The sequence below is a fragment of the Schistocerca americana genome, chromosome 8 (genome assembly GCF_021461395.2).
Source record: "Schistocerca americana isolate TAMUIC-IGC-003095 chromosome 8, iqSchAmer2.1, whole genome shotgun sequence".
Taxonomy (NCBI): domain Eukaryota; kingdom Metazoa; phylum Arthropoda; class Insecta; order Orthoptera; family Acrididae; genus Schistocerca; species Schistocerca americana.
Genome location: NC_060126.1, coordinates 340840100 through 340865920, shown reverse-complemented (window position 1 = coordinate 340865920; position 25821 = coordinate 340840100). Strand labels below are relative to the sequence as shown.

Here is a 25821-nt window from a genome sequence, read left to right as displayed (position 1 = left end):
AGATTTAATTACGCTTTCAATAAATTTCAGTATTTTTATTTCATGGATCCCACAGAGAGGGATTGCCGGAATGTGGAAATACATAAAAGGGACACTGAAATGATCTAACATTATGAAATTATAGTTCTGATGGTAATTGTAAAGAACTGTAACTTGCACACCTATTTTAAGAGGTTTTGTATTGATATTTTTCAATACAATAGGAGGATTTGACCAATGGAAGTTTTTTTTTTATTTTTTTATTTTATTTATTTTTATTTTTATTTTAAATTTTGTCTTCATTGGTAACACATTACCTACAGGACATTTAATATGGTTGTGAAATTGCACACCTATTTTAAGAGGTTTTGTATTGATATTTTTCAATACAATAGGAGGATTTGACCAATGGAAGTTTCTTTTTATTTTTGTATTTTATTTATTTTTATTGTTATTTTAAATTTTGTCTTCATTGGTAACACATTTCCTACAGGACATTTAATATGGTTGTGAAATTTTTTAATACATGAATGCCCATATACATTTTCTTGATATATTGCCACTGGAACTGACCAGTAAGGTACTGGGAAAGTATATGCTTGTGTCTACAATTGCAATTTATTTATTTTGCCAACTGTCTATGAGTGTTGGTACAAGGGACAATCATAGGCCATCCTATGATCAAAAAGTATGATTACACAGTTAGAACAGTAGTGCAAGTGCTATTTACAAAAAATATTATCCTTAATGACAGTGAACACGTGGTATAAAGTGAATCTTAAAATGTATAGACAGCCTCTTACACGCAACAGGCAGTCTCAAGCTTGCTTTCCAAGTGGGTGTGTCAGACACTAAAAGAAAAGGTCAATGTTGAGCTTAAGGGAAGAGGATGAGGTAATAACTACAGATTAGCTTGCTTCAATTTCAATTTTAAATCTTAACTAATAACACAGAAATCACAATTAATTTTAAAAAATAATTAGTATCACCAAAATGTCAAAAAATTTCTATGTTATTAATATTTTAGGCAGAGTACTTGTTCTGCTGAACACCGTTTGGGAAAACCTGAATTACTGTTACAGTGTGCAGGTTGCTGATAGGTACTTGGGAAATTTTCATGAAAAATATTGATTGTTTATTGTGCTGTCTGTCAGATACAAAGAAACGATTATAGTTTGTGATGATTTTTATGTAAATTTCTTATACTTATCTGGCAGGAAAAGTGAATTAGAGACATTATTAGTCATGTGTGTTCTAGTGTCAGTTATAAATTTACCCACTCTGGTAGCTTTAGATGATAATACAGTGATTAGTGTTTTCATAAAACAAACAGAACTAAAACACACAAATGCTTACCCTGTGACAAAAAGAATATAAAATCACAATGCACAGTCACACTACATAACTACATTTACAGTCCAAAAAACACTCAGCAAAAACAATGAGTATGGCACATTTTTAGGAAAACATGAAAATAATTGACTGACGTTTGGAACAAACCTATTTGCCAGCTCTAAAAATCAACCATTTTCTTAATAAGTTTGTAACAATTTTTAAAGCAGTTATTGAAAAAATAATAATAATAAATAAAAAATTCAGTACTAGAATAACTGTCAGTAACAATTGCGCAGTCTTGCTTCTTACATCATTTTCCAAACTTTGAGAGTGTGATGTCACTGCCTTCTTAGTAATAGAATATATAATCACAATATTTGGTTTTCAAAAGGGCTGCTAGACAGAAGCTATTTATACCTTTACTGAGTACAAAATAAAATTTTTAAATGATGAACTATCAACCATTGGGATCTTCTGTGACTTATAAAATGCATTTGGTTGTTTAAATCATAATATTCAATTAGAAAAACTAAATGTTATGGCATTTGTGGTTCAACAAATGCCTGGTCATTTTCTATTTAAGCAACTATATGCAAAATGTTGCACTAGGTTGTAGGAGGAAAGAGGAAGAGAGAGAGAGAGAGAGAGAGAGAGAGAGAGAGAGAGAGAGAGAGAGACAGAGACAGAGACAGAGACTGTATCATTTTCATGGGGAGAAATCACAATGGGCATTCCACAAGGTTCCCTTGTGGGTCAATCTCTTTTCTTGTGCTATGTTAATGATGTACTACTTTATATGAAGCAGGAGGCAAGAGTAATCCTGTTTGCAGAAGATACAAGTATTACAATCAGTCTGTTCAAAGAAGCATTGACAAGGGAAATAGTAAATGATGTCACTAGTTAATTGGTTTTGCAGGGGTAAACTGACTAAGCTTTGAAAACTGTTTATCCAGTTTTGCAGTGTCAAAAATACCCAATATATTATGAAACAATTTACCACCAAGAAATAATGAACAGGTTAGAAGGTTCTGTATTCTTGGCTGTGCACACTGATTGGAACTTAAACTGGGAAAGTACATAGCAGACCTGCTGAATTGTTTAATTTCAAAAATGTTTGTCGTAAGAATAATTATCATCAACTTTGGAAGCATAAAAATCAGTAAGTTACCGTATTTTTCATATTTCCATTCACAGACATTCTGCAGGATAATATTTTAGGGTAACTCCACACTTAGGTAAAACACTGATTGCAGAAAAGAAAGAAATTAGAACTATATGTGGAGTTCACAGACATAAATCTTGCACCTGTTTGTCCAACAGAGAATATTAACAGCAGCAGCCAGAGTTAGATTTAATTTGCTGTCAACAGTCTATTCCAGTGCAACAGTAAAAGAGTTATTCACCAATACACTACCCAAAGGAAAAATGATTTACACTTTCATACTGAATCAAGCTTATGTCCAGAAAAGAGAGCAGTACTCCACCATAAGCTCAAGCTAATCTGACAAATAATATGCCAGACAGCAAAAGGGTTTGTGAATGTAGATTAAAGTTGGTTTGCCATAACAAGGAATTCTTGAACAGTAACAACTAGTGAATTAAAACCCTACAAATGGTTTGTGTGTGTGTTTGTGTGTGTGTGTGTGTGTGTGTGTGTGGGCACGTGCATACGCACGTCTGCATGTGAAATATGGTCTATGGATCATGTAACTAACTAGAGTTAGTTTGAGCCATCTTCCAGTGAAAAGTGCATGAATACTTACAGCCTCCAGGAAGCCAAGGCGCATATCTGAGGGGCTCAGTCCAAACATGGAGAAGATACTGGAGAGTGTCATGAGGGCCTCCTGGTAGCCCCACAAGAACTCTTCCACATCCAAGTGCAGGAATGGAGATTTGGCCATCACTGCCTTCACCCCAATCTGTGTCCAGTAGCTACTTTTCCGCAGCATCGATATGGCACTCTGAAAGAGTAACACCACTATCAGCTGCTAGTTACTGCTGCCATGAAACTGCATGATGTGAACTTTAACTGATACATTGAACAGACTATAATGATTAAACTATCTGGAAACTAAAAACATTAACAACAGAAAATACTATCTCAGGACACAATTTCTATAAGAAAAACACAGTGTTTATGTGGAAACTTAATTTTGCACCCATTATGCTAGTATTCTTACCCTACGTGGGATTGTAAGAGTTAACACGCCTCGCTCTTTTCTTCCTCATTTTGACACTGAATGGAAAAGACACTGCCTGCAAGGCAAGTGTTACTCAACACAAGAGATAGTTTTTGCTTTAGAAGGGTGGCTCCACACCTTTGTATCAGCCAGTATTTTAATGACCACTGCAATTTCCGTTAACCGACAAAAAAGTCCTTTTTCCTGTTGGTTTATTAAGGACAAAAAGGCTATCTACATGTACATCTGTACTTTGCAAACCACTTAGAGATGAATGGCAGAAGGTACTTTCCATTCTACCAGTTATTAGGGCTTCTTCCCCTTCCATTCTCATATGTAGCATGGGAGGTGTAGCTGTATAAATGTCTCTGCCTGTGCTGCATTGGCAATTCACTGTTGGCCCACCTGATGTTACGCACCCTGAATTGTATCTAATCTTGTCCTCACATTCCTTCGGAGTGTAACTGAGGTTGCAATATATTCCTGTACTCATCATTTAATGCTGGTTCTTGGAACTTTTTAAGTAGGCTTTCTTGGGTTAGTTTGCATCTATCTTCAAGTATGTACCAGTTCAAGTTTCTTCGGTATCTTTTGTAATATTATTCCTCTGATCAACCAAACCTGTGACCATTTATGCTGCCTTGCCAGTTATTTTATTTGGTAGGGACTCCAGACACTAGAGCACTATTATAAGATGGATAGCATGAAAAGTTTGTAAGCACTCTCCTTTGAGATTGATTGTATTTCCAAGTATTCTACCAATAAACCAGTCTGCCACCTACCTTAACTTTGATGGAGCCTATGCAAATGTTCCAGGTAATATCCTTATAAAGTGTGACACCAGGTATTTGTATGTGTCTGCGAATTTCAGTTGTGACTAACTGACACTTTAGTCATTGTAATGATAGCATAAAAACTAGTTAGCCATCTACAGCTTATCTTGACAAACATCTTAAACATTTGGTTGAACTGTTTTAGGAAAACAGTGTACAACATGATACAAGGAGACACAGAATATGTTTATGAGCATCAGTCCATTCTAGAATCCAAGATTTTATGCTGTTTTTGAAGTAAGCTGCAGTAAAACATAAGCAAAATAAAATACTCTCAAAAAGGTTAGTAGTGGATTTCAAAATAAAGTACTCTCAAAAGGGTTAGTAGTGGATTTAGACACATCTACCCAGTTGTATATACCACTCCCTTTGACAATAACAGTTTTGACTCACTGTAAAATGGACTTCATGAAATACCAAAAGGCTTTTGCAGTCACTCTCATACACGGCTGCGTTACTGCCACTCACGGCTGATGGAGAATGGTCAGAATTGGGACTCGGATCTGAACATCTCCCTCAGCAGTGACTCAGATGTGCTCAATAACACCGTGGTCAAGTAACCAGTGAGGAGGGAGAGAGGCTTAATAATGCCTTTACATAATGGGGTCTTGTTCAAACCAGACATGATAGAATGGTGTATTAATGGATTTCTTTGACCGTACAGAAGGTTCACATTTGAGAAAAAGTCAAAATGAATAAATGAAACTTTTTATTGATAAACAATACAATCAGTATCATTTCTCTACTCACAGCTTCTATGCACTCAGTCTCTCAGTAAGCATCCTGATTCAATCCTGGAAGTACCTTTGTGGCTTTATGCAGAAAAACTTTTTCACTGCCTTCACAACCTTGTCATCTGCTGAAAACTTTGATTCATGTGGGTGTTCTTCCATCAGAGCAAACATATGAAGACCCCTTCAGTCTAGGCCATAGCTGTAATGTGAGTGCTCCAGCAATTCAGACCCAAGATTTTGAGTACATTGATTGTTTTTCTGGTTGAATGTGTTATCTCAAAACAAAATCATACATTTTGAAAGCATCCTCCTCCTCCTCCTCCTCCTCCTCCTCCTCTGTTTTCACTTAGGGTTTCACCACCCAAAGCAGCCATCACCACTCACTTAAAGTCAGTATAATGGATTAATATTGAATCTTTCACAACCCAAAATATCAACCTTACTGCAGAAGCTTGGTTTTTAAAATTTTTTTGTGGTAGGTAAAGAAAATTGTGCCACCCTGCACACTGCTGCTTATGCTGTGAATCACAGTGAATGACCCATGTCTCTTCTCCTCCCTCTTCAAATGGCTTATATATGTGATTTCAACATTTCCAAATATTTGTATGTGTCTGTGAGTTGACATGACAACCAACAAGCATAAGCTATGCAGCAGTTTAGAGATTGACTGATCATTACAAATGCTGAACCTTCACTGATGTTCAACTGACATGCAGTAGCCTTGTTTCTGGCTCAAAGACTATCATAAATCATTCACTCAGTTGTCTCCATGTCACTGTCTTTTTCAAAATTGTTTGACATACCTGAACCCTCTTCAGCGCACTTTTCAAATGACTTATCCACTGTCTAATATTTCATTCAATAAAACAGCCATCAACATACTGAAGCTGTGTTCAGCAAACCATCTTCATAGCTTTAGTCCATTCAGAATACAGAAAATGAATCATAGCCCCCATTTATTTCTTTCTTGGTGCACAGAAACAAAGGGGCACTTATAATTAAGTGCAATGAAATCACTATGAGTAGAGCTGTTCACTGAACTAACTCAGCCAATGCACAAAAACAACAGTGAGGTTAAGGCTTGTTATTGTTGAGCATGCATCAAGCATCTGCACTAATCTCTGCAGTCTGTGACATGCAATAAGCAGAGGTAGCCTACATTTGTGTAGTGGTGGACTGCTCATCAGTTGTTAGTTGACATTGAATGGTCCATGCATTAGCCCCCCCCCCCCCCCTCGCAACCTGGACACAAATTTGTTCTTGTTGTTCTCTACTATTACCTTCATGGCTATTGAAGGTCTGTAAATATTTGATGGCGTGACAGCATTGCTCTCTCCTACATACTGGCTATCCAGAGCATAAGATCCAAGAGACATATATGGCCAGTTGGAGCAGCATGCCAAGAGTGACACCCAAGTGCCAAATTTGTTTATGGGATGTACCACAATTATTAGTAAAAACTAGCACATGTGAAATATGATGATGATAAAAGCAAAAACATTCAAGTAAACTTGAGTCCATAAATGAGTCGTGTGAGAGAGAACTATGACTGTAATGTTACAGGCTGCCACTGACTGCAGTAACAAATATTTCCTAGTTAACATACATATATTTGAAATGTAAACTGTTTTAGTAAATCCCCATCTATTTGAGATCATATTTTACCCTAGGCCTACCTTAACAAAGAATAACTTACTACTACACTGCAGCATGTTGCCTTTGGTGAAATGGTTTTTTTTAAACCCAAGTTGCTAAAAACATATTTTAAGTCAACATTTTCTCAAGAAAAAGTGTGTGGACTATCAAGTTCAGCCACTGAAAGTGACACCTTGAAGTCAATAGACTGAAAAAAATTACCAAGTTAAAGAAAAATTTTAAAATGACATTTTTATCCAAGGGAAAAACTGTCAGTACATTACCTGTACAATTGGAATTAATATATGACTGATATATATTTCTCTTTTCTATCAGTGGTTAGACACTGGACTCGCATTCGGGAGGACGACGGTTCAATCCCGCGTCTGGCCATCCTGATTTAGGTTTTCCGTGATTTCCCCAAATCACTCCAGGCAAATGCCGGGATGTTTCCTCTTAAAGGGCATGGCCGACTTCCTTCCCCATCCTTCCCTAACCCGATGAGACCGATGACCACGCTGTCTGGTCTCCTTCCCAAAACCAACCAATCTTTTCTATCACACACAAATTGTGTATTCACTTTCAGCTGTATCTGACAGATATGCAAGATGTTCTGGATTAGATCCAGAGGATACTTCAATGGAATTCTGGAGGGCAATCCTACCAGGAGTGAGCAACCACTCTACTACACTGCAGATCCAGAGACAGAAGACCCCACAGCAGAGAGAGTATTGAATGTAGTGCACTGTATAAAAAACTAAAAAGCACCAAGCACTGGTGGAATAACTACAGAACTGTTAAAATGGGGGAACTGGTTCTCATAAGCTAATTTGCGATCTACTGAGTTGATATGGAACCACAAAACAGTCCCGGAAGAGTGGACCTTAGGGGTTATCCAATCAAGAAAGGAGACAAGACTTCTTGTTCAAATTACTGAGGATTTACCCTCCTGAATACTACAAAAGGCTAGTTCCGTATGCAGAAGAGGTTCTGGGAGACTATCAGAATGGATTTCAGCCTAATATGTAAACAACAGATCAGATATTTGTGCTGAGGCAAATACATGAAAAGGAGCAAGAGTATAATATTGAGCTTCAGAACCACTATGTAGACTTCAAGCAGGCCATCAATAGTTTTTACAAGGCACAAATGTTAATTCATTTGCTACTGCTTGTTATACCATGTAAGGTTGTTTCATTTATTCAGAAACCCTGGCTGGTTTCAAGGCAACAGGGTGCGTGGATGGAGAACTAAGTGAATGATTTAACATTAGTAAAGGCATCAAGCAAAGGGACACTCTCTCTCTCTCTCTCTCTCTACAATGCCTTTTAATCTAACTCTTGGATCCCCCATTCTCAAGCTTCAAATATCTCATCACATAGGCACAAAGTCAACCCATGTGTGTGCATATGTTGATGATGTAGTAATTATTAGTATAAGAAGAATTTCACTAGAGACAACAAAAAAATGGCTCTGAGCTCTATGGGACTTAACCGCTGAGATCATCAGTCCCCTAGAACTTAGAACTACTTAAACCTGACTAACCTAAGGACAACACACACTTCCATGCCTGAGGCAGGATTCGAACCTGCGACCGTAGCGGTCGCGCGGTTCCAGACTGTAGCGCCCAGAACCGCTCGGCCACTCTGGCCGGCTTCACTAGAGACAACAATACAAGCTGAAAGAAGCCTCCTGAACATGGGCAGAACTTAAGACTATTTGAGTTTTAATGTTAATAGGACAAAAAATTCCAGCTCATTTGAGATAAAACTACAGATCATAAGTAGTAATAGGTGCTTCCACAGGCTTAAGAAATTATTGGCAATAGTTTACTAAACAGACAGCTGAAAGTGGAAATTCCCAAGGATAAAACCAGTTGTAACCTATGGATGTGAAACATAGTCACTAATGAATCCTGAGACAGCTCAGGATAACAATAGTTTCTGGAGATCTAGAATAAACACTTAGCTGGATCGCCTCATACAAGGAGCTGACATTGAAAGAATAATAAAAAGTAGGAGAATAGCTTGGCTTGGACATGCACTTAGGATGGATGCTGAAAAACAACTAAAAGAGTTTCTGAATGGTGGCCAACTAGAAGAAGACAAAGAGGAAAGCCATGAAAGTGATGGATAGAGAATGTGGAACAAGACATAAAATCTTTCAAGAGTCAAGGGATGGCAGAGAACTACCCTGGAGAGGGCAGAATGGAGGACACTTGTTGAACAAGCTCATACTAACAGGGTTGTAATGCCAGAGAATGAAAATAAGAATAAGAAGAAGATGATTTTCAGTTGCAAACATAAAATGTTTGAAGATGTTTTTCAGTTTTTATTTACTTTCATGGCAAATTTTCTAATATTTGCCAACATTCTTTGAACTCTCTTCACATCTGGGATACAACTTATGCAGTTAAATAGTGCCTTATGTTTTACAAATCCTATTTTTTCACTGAAAAGTAAAATAATACGTAAACTATAAAATTAATTAATTACACTCTAAACTATAAAACAGCAGAATATTTATCTTTTCATTCTTTCCATTCAGTTTAATAGATGACACATTTGTCTTAATGCTGTAACAATAGAACTGATATAGCAGTATCTTTTATCACTAAAATCTTTTAAAGATCTTAGAAACTACCTTGAAAAGAAATCAGTTTTTCTTCATTTGATATTTACCACTGCACTAAGATTCAGAAATTTATTTCTATTGAAAGGAATGCCTATGTTGATAGAGAAAACAATTCTTTTGTATGATCACTAGATTTTGATTTATTTTCAAAGGGATTTTCACTTCAAAATACGTCTTCTACATCTCGTGGACCGTGTAATTCACCTCAAAATACGTCTTCTACATCTCGTAGAACGTATCCCGTTGTTGGAGCTACCTCTTTCTGTCCAAAAAAACAGACATTTTGTCTATTTTTAGAAAATGGATTTAAAGATGATTACAATTTACAGTCATAACATTTCATGCTTCAGAATTATGCAAATGCCTTTTTTCGACATAGCAACCATGAACAGAATACATGGTTGAGAAAGATCTTGGCTGATAGTGCACATTATTATCTGTTCTTCACTGAGCTCGACATACTAATGAGGCCTCCTGAATAAACAGACTGTTGTAAATTTTTATCCAATTTTTTGAAAAAATTAAAGTACACATAAAATAATCCAGCCCTTACCTGTGCAGGTGATATGGTAAGACAAGAAAGACAGTTCTAGTGGGTGTTCTGTTGCATGTGGCCAACTCGTGGTAGGGAAGCTGCAATTCACCAGCTGAGGCCTATCTACAATCACAGCTTTTAACGCTCAGCTAGCATGATTGCAAACAACTGTATTAACAGGTTATACCAGTCCCACCACAAATTTAAGTTCACAGTCTCTGACTAGAGTACTGAATAAGAAAATCAGTGAACAAAGTGGTGGGCTTGCCCAGTGCTGAGAATGTGTGCCTGTACAGGTGCCAAGTTACTTTGTGTCATTTTTCACTTAAGCCAGGTTTCCACAGACATCAATTAGTAGTTGTACATCCTCCCACCACTGCACTTACATGCAAGTTAGCATTTGCATATGCTGAAGTTGGAAATTGAAACTTATCAATAAGGATCTTTCCCACTTCTTTAAAATTTATTACCACCAGATTCTCACTTATTTTTGATTAATTGAAATGCTAATAACATATCAATAGTAATCCTAAGCATAGACAAATATGGGCAATATAGGTAACACTACACTTTTGAACTGTTTTGATGAAATAAATCTGTACAATGTATTCCTTACGATCCTTACTCTGTAATTGGTACAAATGTTTTAAACCATGCCATTTACTTAAAACCACTAAAATAAGGTTGTGATATTTTTCTGTGACACATATTTTAAATCCGATGTTATTTGTGAATAAAAAGCCAAATTAAATTAAGATATGAGTCTTGCTATGTAACTGCAAAGTGTTTTCCTGCTGGTGTGAAATGTGTTATTAACAAAAAGGCTAAAACATAACTAACTACTTCAAGGAACTTCCATATTGATTTTTGGAAAACTGTTATTACTGAAATGAAGTAAATTTTTACTGAAGCTAGAGAACATGCTTTTATTTTACAATTCATAATATGTCATTTTCTGTTTGAATTTATGTCAAATTTCATTAACTTTCTGGTTTTAACACACTCTGACATTATAGCAAATTGTATATAAGGCCCATGCGGAACCACTGTTGTAGGTCAATTTTGCTCGAATTGCATGGTGTACACTGTGCCTGTCCAATTTGTAAATATGCAATGATTCTTTAATGCATACACTGTGCCATTGTCTGTCAGTTGTACTATTGCTTGGTCATTACATGGACGATTTCAAGATGGAAACAAATCCCTTCGAAATTCAAAAATGTATGTAGCACAAACTGAGCAAATTGGACCTTTCTTTTCTACAGCAATAAAAGCATATTACCTTTTCATCACAAACTGCTCAAGTTCAGTATAGGCTCAATGAGTCCACCCCCCCCCCCCCCCCCATATTATTTTCTGCAGGTACTGGTAATTAACTGAATAACTTAGAGTGTTTTTATTACAGTATTGTATTAATGTAATTCAGTAACTTTATAAAATTCACTGCATTAACTAACTTTCATGTAATTGATTCCAGCCAATTTCAGTTACTTTAAAAAAGTTACAGAAACTATTCAAAGTGCTACTTACATGGCTTTCATTATGGTGACAGGTGCAGATACTCATGGGGGGGGGGGAGGGGGGTAATTGGTGTCACCAAAATCTTACCAGCAAGCTAAGCTTTGAATGAAACTAGTTTTTCCCTGTACAGGACTTAATATGGTTGCACAACTTTTAGCTGAATAATTTATTCTGTTACTGACTAAGAAGAAACAAACCCACAAATGTTTGGTATGGAAATAGGTATCTAGTAAAACTCGTTTGGAGCTACAGTATCTGGTCCAGTCAATGCAGAAAAATTATGGGAAAAAAGTTGTTTAGTTGAAAGTTTTTGTACAGTGTTTGGGGGAAATCCAGCTTAGCACAATCATGGCCAGTAATTCGGAATAATTTACATTTGACATTTACAGTTTTGTATGTCTTGCCATCAATCATCCATCATTTCATTACACATCATTTTAAAAAAAATTTGCTTTGTCTAAGCTTTTGATTTCATCTTTGCTAAATGCAATTTCTTCCTGATCAGTGGGCTTGTCTATATTGTTAGAGCTAAATATTCTTTCCTCTTCTGACTCACTCTTTACTCTTTCAACAATATACAGTATACAGTGTTATCCTTATCAGAAAACAACCTGCTATTCATTTAACACAGTTGCGTAACTTTTCTATAAACAAAATAACCCTCCATCAGTCACCTGACACAGAAGGGTGTAACCCAGGAGCTACCTATTTATTGTGAAAAAAATAATAAGAAGAGGCTTCATCTATTGAGAAACAAGAGGACTAATGATTCTTGAATTAACTAACTTTTTTTTGTTACACAGGAAAGTGCATGTAACTCAAAATTGTCTCTGGATGGAATCTACCACATTTTGCAGCCAACTGTTCAGCTATTGATGAGTCTAAGTTTCTCTCACTAATGCAGATGTGACTCACCACCAGCGGCATGTTGATGAGACGCAGCTTCGTGGTGTTGAGTCCGCCAACAGACAACTCGGGCACAAAAGTGAAGGACGCATCATCCTGGTACCGGACAGTGCCATTGTTGGTGAAAGCTACGTTTACTTTGTGCAAGTGTTGCCTGAAACATAATAACCGTGCAAATGTTATGTAGGTCTTGCTCTTCATGACAAACTGAGCAAGATGGCAGAGTGGTTTGCACAGTGGACTTGCACTCAAGATGTTGGCAGTTCAAATCTTTCCACCTATCCATAGTTTCTTTAAGTAGCTTAATCAAATGCCTGCATGGTAACAGCTGTTTCCTTCCCCAGCTTGTGCTCAGTATAGTTTCCTTGATGTTGACAGGGCCTTAAGCCATTATGTTTTAACAAAATTGCATTTTTTAAACCACTAAGAGCTGCTGATGAAATAATCCTTTATTCACTACCACGTTCGACCAACGAGTTATTATGAGGGAACATGAAACAGAAACTATGTGCCAAAGCAAGACTTACAATTTGTGAGCATTGACTTTTGCAGACAGATGATTTACCATCTGAGCCATCCAAGCATGATTCACAACACACTTAGTCTCACAAGATACCCCAGACAACTTCTGTGAAGTCTGGAAGCTAGGAGTTGAGGCACTGCCATAAGATTGTGAGTCATGCCTGGACTGCTCACACAGTGGGGCACATGTCCACAGAAGGCAAAGGTCCCAGGTTCAAACCCTGGTCTGGCACACAGTTTTAATATGCCAGGAAGTTTGAAATCGGCACACACATTACTGCAGAGTGAAAATTCATTCTAAAGGCAATATACAATTATTTACATGACCGGTTTGAAATCTTTCTTGCTGCAGTGGTAATGAAATAAAATAATAACTGTCTCAGGTCACTGACACTACTGTCAAGGGCAAACTGCATCAACACATCTTAGTTCATAGTTTGTATTCCATGCCCCTGTGTGGAGAGCACATTTCTCCTGATGATCAGTTGATCAAGACTGGTAATGAATACATGTTTAAATTCTCTGCAGCTCTTCATGGTTTATAGTCATGACTTTCATCAAATTAATACCTCATCTTTCATTTTTTTCTTTGCTTAAAGTATTTTTGACACTGATATGTGGACATACTGCCTTTTACTATCAGACACTAGTGCTTTACTAGCGACTTGTTCCAATGATATCATTAAAGGCTCAAATCAAGATAAGAGATCAGTGCAACACAATGCTCATTCCTTGTATGTAAGAACATGGAGCTGTAACCTATATGACATTACAACAATGAATAAGTCAGTAGTCCCCGGAATAGAATGGATTTGTTGAGTTAGGATTTAAACTATGCAAATAAAAAGACAAATTACGGATGTGCACATACGGAATAAAGACTGGAGTAATCGACTGATTTACCATAGAAATTATCCAAGTACGTCAGTCTCATAAGTTAATGGTAAAACTGCAAAGTTCTTTTAATATGTTAACTACACATTCATGCCACAGCCACTGAAAGGCAACCACAACTGTTCCAAAAGCCTTTGGTTAGTGCTAATACTGTTTTTTAGGCAAATTCCTTACTTCAGTGCCTTTCCTCGTCACCTCCACCGACTTTCTCTGTACAGACCTAAAGCTGTGCTTGGCCAGTCACTGGACACACTATTAATATTTACCATTTTCACTCTTTCTACATACACTGATGAACTCTAAAGCGCCTTGGGCCGCTCGTCTAGTGCCTTGCGATATTATGTCACACAGAATTACTTTTTTTAATGAACATTGTTCATGATCTCTTCTATAAGGTATTGTATATTATGCAAATGAAACTTCCTCAAGCTTCAGAGAATTTAAAGTAATAAAAATGATATTTTATGGAAGACATGTTCAAATTAATTCACAAGAGGCTTTAACAACAGTCTGAGCAGAGTCTTGCTGCTGTACCTACTTTACATCTTTGAAGCATTGACTGCCCAGCTCAGTCGAACATGGTGGGATTCTGTTTCATGCTGTGAAATGCATAACTGATTCAGTTAGTGAGCCCAGCTTTGATGAATAATGCTACAGTCATGACATGACCTAAAAAGAGTCATCATCCTATCCTATTCTCATCATCATCATCATCATCGTCGTCATCCTTGTCATCACCAATGTATGCCGGATAATGACTGTCTCTGAACATAACCATACATTATACCATTCAGCTACATTCATCTATGTTGCTACTATATGTTTTCTGATGTCACCTACCTACTTCCAATTAAGTCGTTTGGTCTGATTTTATTTACTTTCACCAAACAAGGCGGCTCCTCACATTCTGGAGGAAAGCAGTTCAAATCTCTTTCCAGTCGTCCAGGTTTTCAATAGTTTCCCCAAAGCGCTAAGGCAAATGCTGGAGTAATCTAAAGGGTAAGAGGTCACACACTCTTTGCAGTAAAGCAGTTGTTCATGAAGGACCACCCAACCAAACAAGAGAACAAGCGCTACTTCAACTGCTGCTAATCGTCGCCCAGTGGTTACAGGATTTTCGTCCACTAAATGTAGCACATCCTCCTTCATCACAGGAGTGCAGGCTGAGCGAGGCATCCCGCTGTTAACATTTTCGGCTGCTGGAGAACCTGTGTCCCTAACAGGCTGGGAAAGTTAGTGGAACAGAGAGCATATGCTGGCAGTCTACTTCCATTTGCTACACTGTAATGGGAAGTTTTATTCACCTTGTCACTTGTGGAGCAGTAGTGGAAATGATAAAATCGTAATGAACCACTCTTCCGGAAAAACAGTACGTTACAAAAAAGACAAAAGTGTCGTTTGCAGTAGTAAGACACCACCACACATACCCAGAGTAGCGAGTAGTGTACTGCAAAATGAGACTAACCTGACAATAACTTACAGTAGCAAGTAATCGGAATCACGTACGGTAACTATCTAAAGCCGTCCTCACACTGGACGTGTTTCTCATGGCAAAGCATGCCACGCGTGGTGGTGTCCGTCGTCGCGTTGAAACCACCTGCAGTATCTTCCGGACCGTGCCTCATCGCGATTTGCTATCTCAGCGGCAGTCTGCGGCATCTCGCGCGTAAATTACATAACTGTTCTACGAAGATTGTGGCGCGCAAAACAGCTGCGATACTCGAAGAAATGAAATGAAATGATCGTGTGGCATTGTTGGCCGGAAGGCCCCGTCCAGGGAAATTCGGCCGCCGGGTTGCAAGTCCTATTTCAGGTGACGCCAGGTTGGGCGACTTGCGCTTCGGCGATGATGAGTTGATTGATGATGATAACACAGCACCCAGTCCACGGGCGGAGAAAAATCTCCAACCCGGCCGGGAATCAAACCCCGGCCCGGTGCATGGTAGGCAAGCACGTTACCACTCGGCTAAGCAGGCGGACGATAGTAGAAGAAAAAGCGGAGGAAATCACTAAAAAGATTCTGGACTCGTAGATCGCTTCAGCAACAAATAACACTTTACAAAATCTGACATACACACTATTAGAAGTAACTCATTAACTCAATGCAATCACCTTCCAGTTTTAGTTTTCAAATTAAATATAGTTAAAATATACTGTCTAATGCCAGTTTGTGCGTTCACAGTATTCATATTGTCGATGATGCACCGACTACCGTCTCTCTGAAGTAACGTACTTCACCACATGGATTTCACGATTGAGGTTTGTTTCGTAATTTCATTCGAATGGAAGGGGAGATTTTTTCTAGGCCGCTCATCATAACTGAAAAAGATATTTACTGTCAATATACAAACATGAGGCGCACCATAAAGCCAAGAGATATGTATATGTATTTTTCACTAACTGGCAGCTACGTTAGGATCTCTGAACACTGGGGAACATTCTAGCCGTTGGCCTTTGCAAAAAGTAAACAAATACATTATCTATAATAAATAACATGGACTACAGGAGGTAACAGTCCTATTAAATCAACAGCAGCCGGCCGTTGTGGCCGAGCGGTTCTAGGCACTTCAGTCGGGAACCGCGCGACCGCTACGATCGCAGGTTCGAATCCTGCCTCGGGCATGGGTGTGTGTGATGTCCTTATGTTGGTTAGGTTTAAGTAGTTCTAAGTTCTAGGGGGCTGATGACCTCAGATGTGAAGTCCCATAGTGCTTAGAGCCATTTGAATCATTTGAAATCAACAGCATCTTTTAGGAAACAAAAGGTGAAATACTAACGTCTGGAAGGAGGTGATTGAATACTTGTTACTTTTCGCTTCACAGGTCACGACTGCATCAACTAAGCTGTGGCATCATCACGGCAGACAGGCCCCTGGACAGGGTATACACTGTCGAAAGACTGTATCTAAAACTATCATTATTTGGTGTTTAAATAAAACAGATTGTATCAAATCTACGCACTTTTGATAGCTCATTGTGCAGCAGCACTGAAACGGTGCATTTTTATAGCACGCAAGTTATAAAACTAAAAACGTCAACACAACAAGCCTTTATCTACCGGTATGTAGTTTTGTGTCAATTTATTACAACGAATAACGCGTTTTCGAGAAATTCTCAAACTGCTGATGCTTTGGAACAGCTTATATTCATACTACGTACTCTATGATAAAGAAACCAACCAAATACGTAGTTTAATCCAATACAACAAGACGGCTTCTCAGTTCTCTCTGTGAGATGAAAACGATATCTTATCTCATTGGCCACGTTCCTCTCCACGAGGCAGAAATCTGACATGCCAGGTTCTTCATTTCACCCTACGGAGTGTAGTGGAACGTGCAATTCCACCTCCTTGTCCTCGTGCGTTTACAATTTACACGTCCCGTGAGAGGACGGCTTAAAGCTCAACTAATATGTACCTGAAGTGCTATGATACAGAAAGACATCTAAACATTCTGCCTGCACTTTTGACAGAACGCCAAGGCAACGATTGTACTCGTATCGCCGACCGGAGTGGCTAAGCGGTTCTAGGCGTTACAGTCTGGAACCGCGCGACCGCTACGGTCGCAGGTTGGAATCCTGCCTCGGGCATGGATGTGTGTGATGTCCTTAGGTTAGTTAGGTTTAACTCGTTCTAAGTTCTAGGGGACTGATGACGTCAGAAGTTAAGTCCCATAGTGCTCAGAGCCATTTGAACTATTTTTGTACTCGTATCCGTAACTAAACGTCTTTCGGCATCTAACAAGTGACGAGATCTCCGGACACACATCTAATACATTTATTTTTCTTGTTCAGATGAGTACTAGACCTCTCCTTTTTTTAACACGCTGCATTTATACTGAGGTTACAAAAGTCATGGGGTATCTCCTAATATCGTGTCGAAATTCTTTTTGCCTGGCATAGTGCAGCAACTCGACGTGGCATGAACTCAAGAAGTCGTTTGAAGTTCCTTGAAGATATATTGAGCCATACTGCCTCTACAGCCGTCCATAACTGCGAAAGTGTTGGCGATGCAGGAAGTTGTGCACGAACTAACCTCTCCATTATGTTCCATAAATGTTCGATGGTACTCTATCAGGCGATCTGGGTGGTCAAATCATTCGCTCTAATTGTCCAAAACCACTTTGGCCCAGTGTCATGGCGCATTGTCATCCATAAAAATTTCATCGTTATTTGGGAAAATGAAGTCCATCAATGGCTGAAAATGGTCTCCAAGTAGGCCAACATAGCCATTTCCGATCGCTGATCGGCTCAGTTGGACCAGAGGAAGCAGTCCATTCCATGTAAACACAGCCCACGCCATTAGGCAGGCACCACCAGCTTGCACAGTGCCTTGTTGATAAATTGGGACCGTGGCGTCGTGGGATCTGTGTCACACTCCAACCCTACCATGAGCCTTTACCAAGTGAAATCGGGATTCATCTGACTACGCCACAGTTCTCCAGTCGTCTAGGGTCCAAGCGATATGGTCACGAGCCAAGGAGAGGGGCTGCAGGTGATGTGTTAGCATCAACATTCATGTTGGTGGTCTGCTGCCATAGCCCATTAGCGCCATAGTTCGCCTCACTGTCCTAACAGATTTCTGCTGTTATTTCACGTAGTGTTGCTTGAATGTTAGCACTGACAACTCTACGCAAACGCCACTGCTTTCAATCGTTAAGTGAAGGCCGCCAGAGAATGGGTTGTCCATGGTGAGAGGTAATGCCTGAAATTTTGTATTTTCGACAGAATCGTGGCACTGTGTATATCAGAATACTGAATTCCCCAACGATTTCCGGAACTGAATATCCCCTGATCGAGCTCCAACTACCATTCCGCGTTCGAAGTCTTTTAGCTCCCGTTGTACGGCCATAAACACGTCGCAGACCTTTTCACACGACTCTCCTGAGTACAAATGACAGCTCCGCCAATGCACTGCCCTTTTATACCTTGTGTACTCAATACTACTACCATCTCTGCATGTACATATCACTATCACTGTCACTTCAGTGTATATGTTTACGTAAGAAGCGGGATACGGACATAGTGATGCTTTGCGACCGCCGCTTCCAACGACGGGAGGACAGGCCAAGCTCAGGACACAGGTATCAACGGAGACGGCCTTGGTCAATACGAGCCGCAAACACAGACGTCACAGCATAGCACCATACAGTACAGCCACTGTCTTGGCCGAGGCCGACAACCGTCTCTGGCACACTGCGGAGTCACTACGAAGGCTGCGCTCGCCCGCATACCGACTGCATAACACAATTGGCACCGATTCAAAGCTCGCGGGCGGGAATTCCCAGCAGGGAAGTTTAACGACCTTCCCTTGGCTGCTTTCGTCTGCGCTCTTTGGAGGTCGCCGTAGGTTAGAACCATACGTTGTGTACTGCACCCAATAGTAGGCAAAACTATTATTGATTAATGAAAAGCATCGCAGCCATATTATTACACATTTTTTGTGTTACGACCGGTTTCATTTCTATGAATGTCTTCGGGCTGCCCTTTTCTCACATGATATATTGCGAACTATGTATGAAGCACACCGGGCAGGATTCCATATTCCTTATATTTCCGTAAAGCATTTGACACGGTGCCCCAGAGCAGACGAAGGTACGAGCATACGGAATAGGTTCCCAGAGGTACGAGTGCCTGAAAGGCGTCTTACCTAATGTAACACAGTTTGTTGTTACAGACGGCGAGTGTTCATCAGAGACTAGGGTATAGTCAAGAGTGCCACGGGTGAAGTGTGATATAATCCGTATCATTTTCTATAGACAAACGATCTGACTGAACAAGGTGAGCAGCAATCTGCAGTTGGCTGCTGACGATGCTGTGGTCTACGGAATGTGTCGAAGATGATTGACTGTAGGATGACAAGATAACTTAGCCAAAATTTCTAGTCGGTGTGATTAATGGCACCGGCTCTAAATACAGAAAAGTGTAAGTTAATGCGGGCGAGAAGGAGAAACAAACCCATGACGTTCGGATACAGTGTAGGTAGTGTCTTGCTTGACATAGTCATATCGTTTAAATATCTGAGTGTTACGTTGCAAAGTGATATGAAATGGAACGAGTATGTGAGGATTGTGGTAGGGGATGCGAATGGTCGACTTCGGTTTATTGGAAGAATTTTTAGGAAAGTGTGGTGATCTGTGAAGGAGACCGCATACAGGACGCTGCTGCGACCGGTTCTTGAATACAGCTTGAGTGTTTGGATCAGCGCCAAGTTGGATTAGAATAAGACAGCGAAGCATTTCAGAGGCGGGCTGCTCTATTTGTTACCGATAGGTTCGAACAACACGCAAGTTTTTAGAGAGATGCTTCGGGAATTTAAATGGGAATGACTGGAGAGAAGGCGACGTACTTTTCGAGGAACACTGTTGAGAAAATTTAGAGAACCTGCATTTGAAGCTGATTGCAGAATGATCCTACTGCCGTCAACATAAATTTCGCCTAAGGACGACAGAGATAAGAGAAATAAGGGCTCATGTGGAGGCATATAGGTAGTCATTTTACCCTTGCTCTGTGTGCGAGTGGAACAGGGAAGAAAGCGACTAGCAGTGGTACAAGGGTATCCTCAAGAGTACACCAGGGAAGTAACCATACACCGTACGGTAGCTAGCGAAGTATGTACGTATGGAGATGTAGGTACACTAAACAGAAAGTTGGGATAAAGCTACAGCACCTTAACGAATAAAATAGGTGACTCGCACTGGTAAAAACTTTGTACGAAATCCTCACGGAGTTGTGCTGAAGTGAATACATATATGCTCTGTTTGTGGTATGTGATGTTACAGACAACATCCAAGAGCAATGATCGCAAACATTCAGCGGACCGCTTGGCAGAAGTATTTGCGAGACGATGCGGCATGTTGCATACAATAAACAACTAGACAGTGGCGCTACAGGACCGAGTTTACACGTAAACTCAGTATTTAGTCTCTGTCGAGCGTTATGGTCGACTGTGCGATCATAATCGTTCCAAGCAATGACGAAACATTATGAACGAAACTAATATTAAAGAGGGCACAAGTAATGCAAACAATTGAAAGTGGAAACGGACGAAAATAACACAGTCTGTTCGGTTCTACTTTTCAGCTGTTTCCATTAATTGCGCACTCTTTAGTATTAGTTCTGTACTTAAGTTTCGTAATTGCTTGTAACGATTATGATCGCACAGTCGACTATAGCACTGGACCGAGGCCAAATTCGAGTATCATTCGACCACAATATTATTTCACTTAGAAGGGAGGTCGTTTCGTTCGATTTATCGTTAGTTTTTATCGTGATATTTCACGAAGACGCGCTGAACCACTTGATAATATAAACACAGCTGTCTTTGAATCATTCACAGTGCGATGCGTTTTCCTCAGTCATAACTGTACTTGTTTACTGTAACATCACCGCGTGTTTCCGGTGACGGCCACGGGAGGCCAGGTGCAATAACATCGTGGTCGGGTTATACTGTTTACATGTTTACCTCAGTCTAGGGCAAGGCAGTTTACTGTACAAAGCATGTAGTATCGGGTCGCCATACTTGGCCAATCGGCCGTCTGAATGTTTTACGATCAGTATTCTTGGATTTGGTCTGTAGCATTACATACGACAACCAGATCATTTATATCATGACTTCAGCACAACTGTGTTATGAGTGCGAGTCTCCAGTTCTGTTCGAAAGATACTGCAGCTTTAGCCTAATTTCCTGTTTTCTTAACTGCAGCCAACCTGAAGATGTTCAAAGAAACGAAACCGGTCGCAACACAAGAAGGTGTTATAACACAACTGAGTTGTTTCTCATTAATTATTAACATTAATGTCAACTGTGGGCTCAACATGCTCAAGTTAGAGCTTAGCGAAAGCTTTTAAATATTTGGTATGTTCCGTGCAGGCCGCGAAGCACGCTGAAACCTGCTTAACAGGATAGCAGAAAGTGCAAGGTATATGAATGCTGAACGAGTACTCGTTATTACAGTTGTTTGGCAACAGATACGTAGACGTCAACAACTAATGGAAGTTATGAAGCTGTGACTACGCTCTTCGTAACGTATTATTCACAGTCGTTTTAAAACATCATATACGTTTCACCGTAAGTATGCCACTGTGCAAAATATAACCAAAAATAATAAAGTTTTCCTCGTTTAATCATTGTTGACGACCAAACGCAGCTATATACAAAATTTAGTGTAGAATTTCTATAATTTTCTCAGCTCAGACAGCTGATGTGATAGATCGCATTAGGATACTTACTAACAAGATCCAAATAGCAAGCAAATAAGGAAAACCAAGAACTATCCCACGAGACATGACTTCCGAATAAAAAGGCAGTCTGTTGCAGGTATTTTTTTTTTTAATTAACGCGTTTCACCCTAGTGGCGCATCTTCTGAATTTCTTTGACAACGTAAACCGCACTATTCAAAAAGAAAACAGTGAATGGAGCGGTTTACGCTAGCAAAGAAGTTCCGAGGAGGAGCTACACGCGTCAATTTTAAAGTAAGTACCTGCAACAGAGACTGCCTTTTCGTTTAAAACTGGATTACTGTTGAAACTTCCTGGCAGATTAAAACTGTGTCGGACCGGCACCTTTGCCTTTCGTGGGCAAGTGCTCTACCAACTGAGCTACCCAAGCACGACTCACGCACCGTCCTCACAACTTTACTTCTGCCAGTACCTCGTCTCCTACCTTCCAAAGTTGTGAGGACGGGGCGTGAGTCGTGCTTGGGTAGCTCAGTTGGTAGAGCACTTGCCCGCGAAAGCAAAGGTCCCGAGTTCGAGTCTCGGTCCGCCACACAGTTTTAATCTGCCAGGAAATTTCATATCAGCGCACACTCCGCTGTAGAGTGAAAATTTCATTCTGGATTACTGTTGCTGAAGCATGGCGGAAATCGAGTGGCTATATATATAACGAGTCAACGACCAACTGGAACCACAACATTATACGGCCGGAGCTACGATTTCAGTCGAAGCAATCAGCCGAACTACAGCTTCTTCGAATAATAAGAGAAATTCCAGCTGTTTTCCAGAGATCAAAATCAACAAAAGGAGTATTCATTGATATCGAGGTAGCATAAGATACTGTATGGCACCAGATACTCACCACAAAACCCACAGAGAATACGCCGATACAAATACTGCTACGTCAAGTCCATCGATAACCATCTTCAATATAGAAGGCAGATGGTGCAAACACAAAGAAAAAAGTAAAAAAACCAAAGGTCACAACAACAGGTATTCCTCAAGAATAAGCAATCTCACTGTTATTGTTCAATATTTACATAAACGACTTGCCACAATAAAATAATGCCAGAACAAACCTAACCGCTGACGACATGCCTTTTTAACATCAAGAAGAAACGTACCACAAACGATAGGCTGCATGCAAAGGAAACTGAAGAAATTAGAATCTTTGGATCAGCTAAGAATCATTAACGTTACCAAAATAGCGGCTATACTTTTTACACAGGTAATGCCTGTATTGGATAGAGATCTTACACTCTACGAAGGTCTAATCCCGTGGCAAGGAAAAAAAAACTTTTGTGTTTGGCTCAATAAAGGATTCATTCACACATGTTTGAGAAAAAAAAAAGATTTCAAAACTCAAAATTATCCGCGCGCTAATGGCGATGTTACCTATCAAAGTAACCAAAATAACAAAATTAAAGTTATCAAAACAACTATTGAATCCTCATTACTCCTCATTACTACTGTGTATGAAATACGTCATGGGGGGGGGGGGTAACCTGTCAAACAAACGTGAACCATTTACAAATAGCACAAAATAGATTATTTAAGTATAGTCTACGGCCGGCCGAAGTGGCCGTGCAGTTAAAGGCGCTGCAGTCTGGAACCGCAAGACCACCACGGTCGCAGGTTCGAATCCTGCCTCGAGCATGGATGTCTGTGATGTCCTTAGGTTAGTTAGGTTTAACTAGTTCTAAGTTCTAGGGGACTAATGACCTCAGCAGTTGAGTCCCATAGTGCTCAGAACCATTTGAATATAGTCTACGGATGTTTCGGTGGGCTAGGACAATCGAAATTCATGGGACACTGCAAGAAAAATACCTTGAGAAAATCAGAGCTCGAGTAGCCAAACTTTTCCACTGAAACAGATGAAAACCGATTCACCATCAGGCGACTAGATTCGGTAGGGATAATTCTCCCGAGCCAGTGAAATCGGCAGAGACCATCCAGTTACCTGGCCAGCAACAATGAAAATAACATCAGAAAGAAAGCGCGAAACTGTAAACAGTTGGCAAAAACCTGCAACTCAACATAAGAAACAGGACCCACCGTGATCCCATCTGCTTCTGAAGGCGAAAAAACTGAAGTGTCAACTGCCCAAAGACATTCAGCGTAGAACACCAGATCGTCAACGACGGTAAACATTTAGAATAAGCAACACGTTAAAAAAAGAACTCCAGTAAAAAAAAAAAAAACCTTGGAGCAGCTACGCTAAAAAGGTGGCATTGCTTGCACAGTGGAACAACACTGCACTCGGCAGTTCGTGCCCTGTTGGCTGTTGCCGGAGGAACGAGTACGTTCGAGCCACGGGCCAGGCGAAGCACCTTCCCTTACAATTTAGCTCGACGAAATCTGTTCCCAAACGACTGGAGACGACGCATGGGAAACGAGCGAACATGATACGCGAGATAACCGCAATACAAGCTGTTATGTAGCGACACGTTTATTTGTTTCACGTGGTACTGCTCTTGTAGACGTTGGCACTAATTTAATTCTAGATATAATTTTGTAATATGGTACTTCAAAAATTACTTCAAAACAGAATTTTTTTACTCACAATTAATACCTCAATAGAAATTATAATCTGTGTGGGCGTCCTCAGGTGCGCCTTCTTCATAAGGAATGTAATAACGCCTAAACGTAGATATTGTCAACAAAAAATTGCAAGAAAAGCTCCCCGTGAACGAATTTGTAATTGGAAAATACCTACAACTCTAAAAATTAGTAGTCTTGCATGGCATGATACTTCCGAAACCAGTGTGGTAGAGCCCGCAGCTCGTGGTCGTGCGGTAGCGTTCTGGCTTCCCGCGCCCAGGTTCCCGGGTTCGATTCCCGGCGGGGTCAGGGATTTTCTCTGCCTCGTGATGGCTGGGTGTTGTGTGATGTCCTTAGGTTAGTTAGGTTTAAGTAGTTCTAAGTTCTAGGGGACTGATGACCATAGATGTTAAGTCTCATAGTGCTCAGAGCCATTTGAACCATTTTGAACCAGTGTGGTAGATGTAAACACTCCGCGCATTCCCACGTCGATGGGTCCGATAGTGTGTTTTGAGTCTACGGGAAATCGGCATGTTTTAAGATCACCTCTGTTATATTTATTCAGTAATCAACGTAAATTTCCTTTCTCTGACCTTTTATTGTTTTTTAGGCAATGTACGTATTGAACAGAGCCGTCTCCGACACACGATACAAAAATTTGGTTCGACTTTAGTTCCCACGTGTGTCGCTAGTAATGTTTACGATTGGTCCGCATTTGTATCCACGACTTGGATTCGTCTACGAGAAGGGGTTGTTGAGTCACGACTGCCTCACCCAGTGGCTTAGAAGGAAAGTCCGAATGATCGCCTTTATCTCACAGAGCTGTCTGTGTGTAATACGTCGCGAGACGGAATTCTGATGATGATGATGATGGATGATTGGTTTGTGAGGCGCTCAACTGCGCGGTCATCAACGCCCGTACACAGTTACAATTTTTACACAGTCCAAATTTTTTTCACAGTCAAATCTAGCCACTGTCACGAATGATGATGATGATGATGAAATTATGGGGCCAACACAAACACCCAGTCCCCGGGCAGAGAAAAATCCCCAACCCGTCCGGGAATTGAACCCTGGCCCCCGTGATCCAGAGGCAGCAACGCTAGCCACTAGACCATGAGCTGCGGACACAGAATTCTGAGGCCATCTACTACAGTGAAAAAGCACCTATGATACTGATACCATCATTATCAATAAAGTAATAAGTTCCAGCGTGGAACGTATTTGCTTAATGGCCACGTTCAAATGGTTCAAATGGCTCTGAGCACTATGGGACTCAACTGCTGTGGTCATAAGTCCCCTAGAACTTAGAACTACTTAAACCTAACTAACCTAAGGACATCACACACATCCATGCC

At 40.1% G+C, this 25821-nt stretch overlaps 1 protein-coding gene across 1 annotated transcript in view; it reads right to left on the bottom strand.

Moving 5' to 3' along the window:
• The window catches only part of LOC124544709 (lysosome membrane protein 2-like), a 392218-nt gene that overhangs the window by 47711 nt on the left and 318686 nt on the right, over positions 1-25821 (bottom strand). The window contains exons 4-5 of the mRNA XM_047123353.1: positions 12302-12446; positions 3078-3275 (exon numbers count right to left, since the gene is read on the bottom strand). Of these exons, the coding sequence (XP_046979309.1) occupies positions 3078-3275; positions 12302-12446 (343 nt within the window). The remainder of the gene's footprint in view (positions 1-3077; positions 3276-12301; positions 12447-25821) is intronic.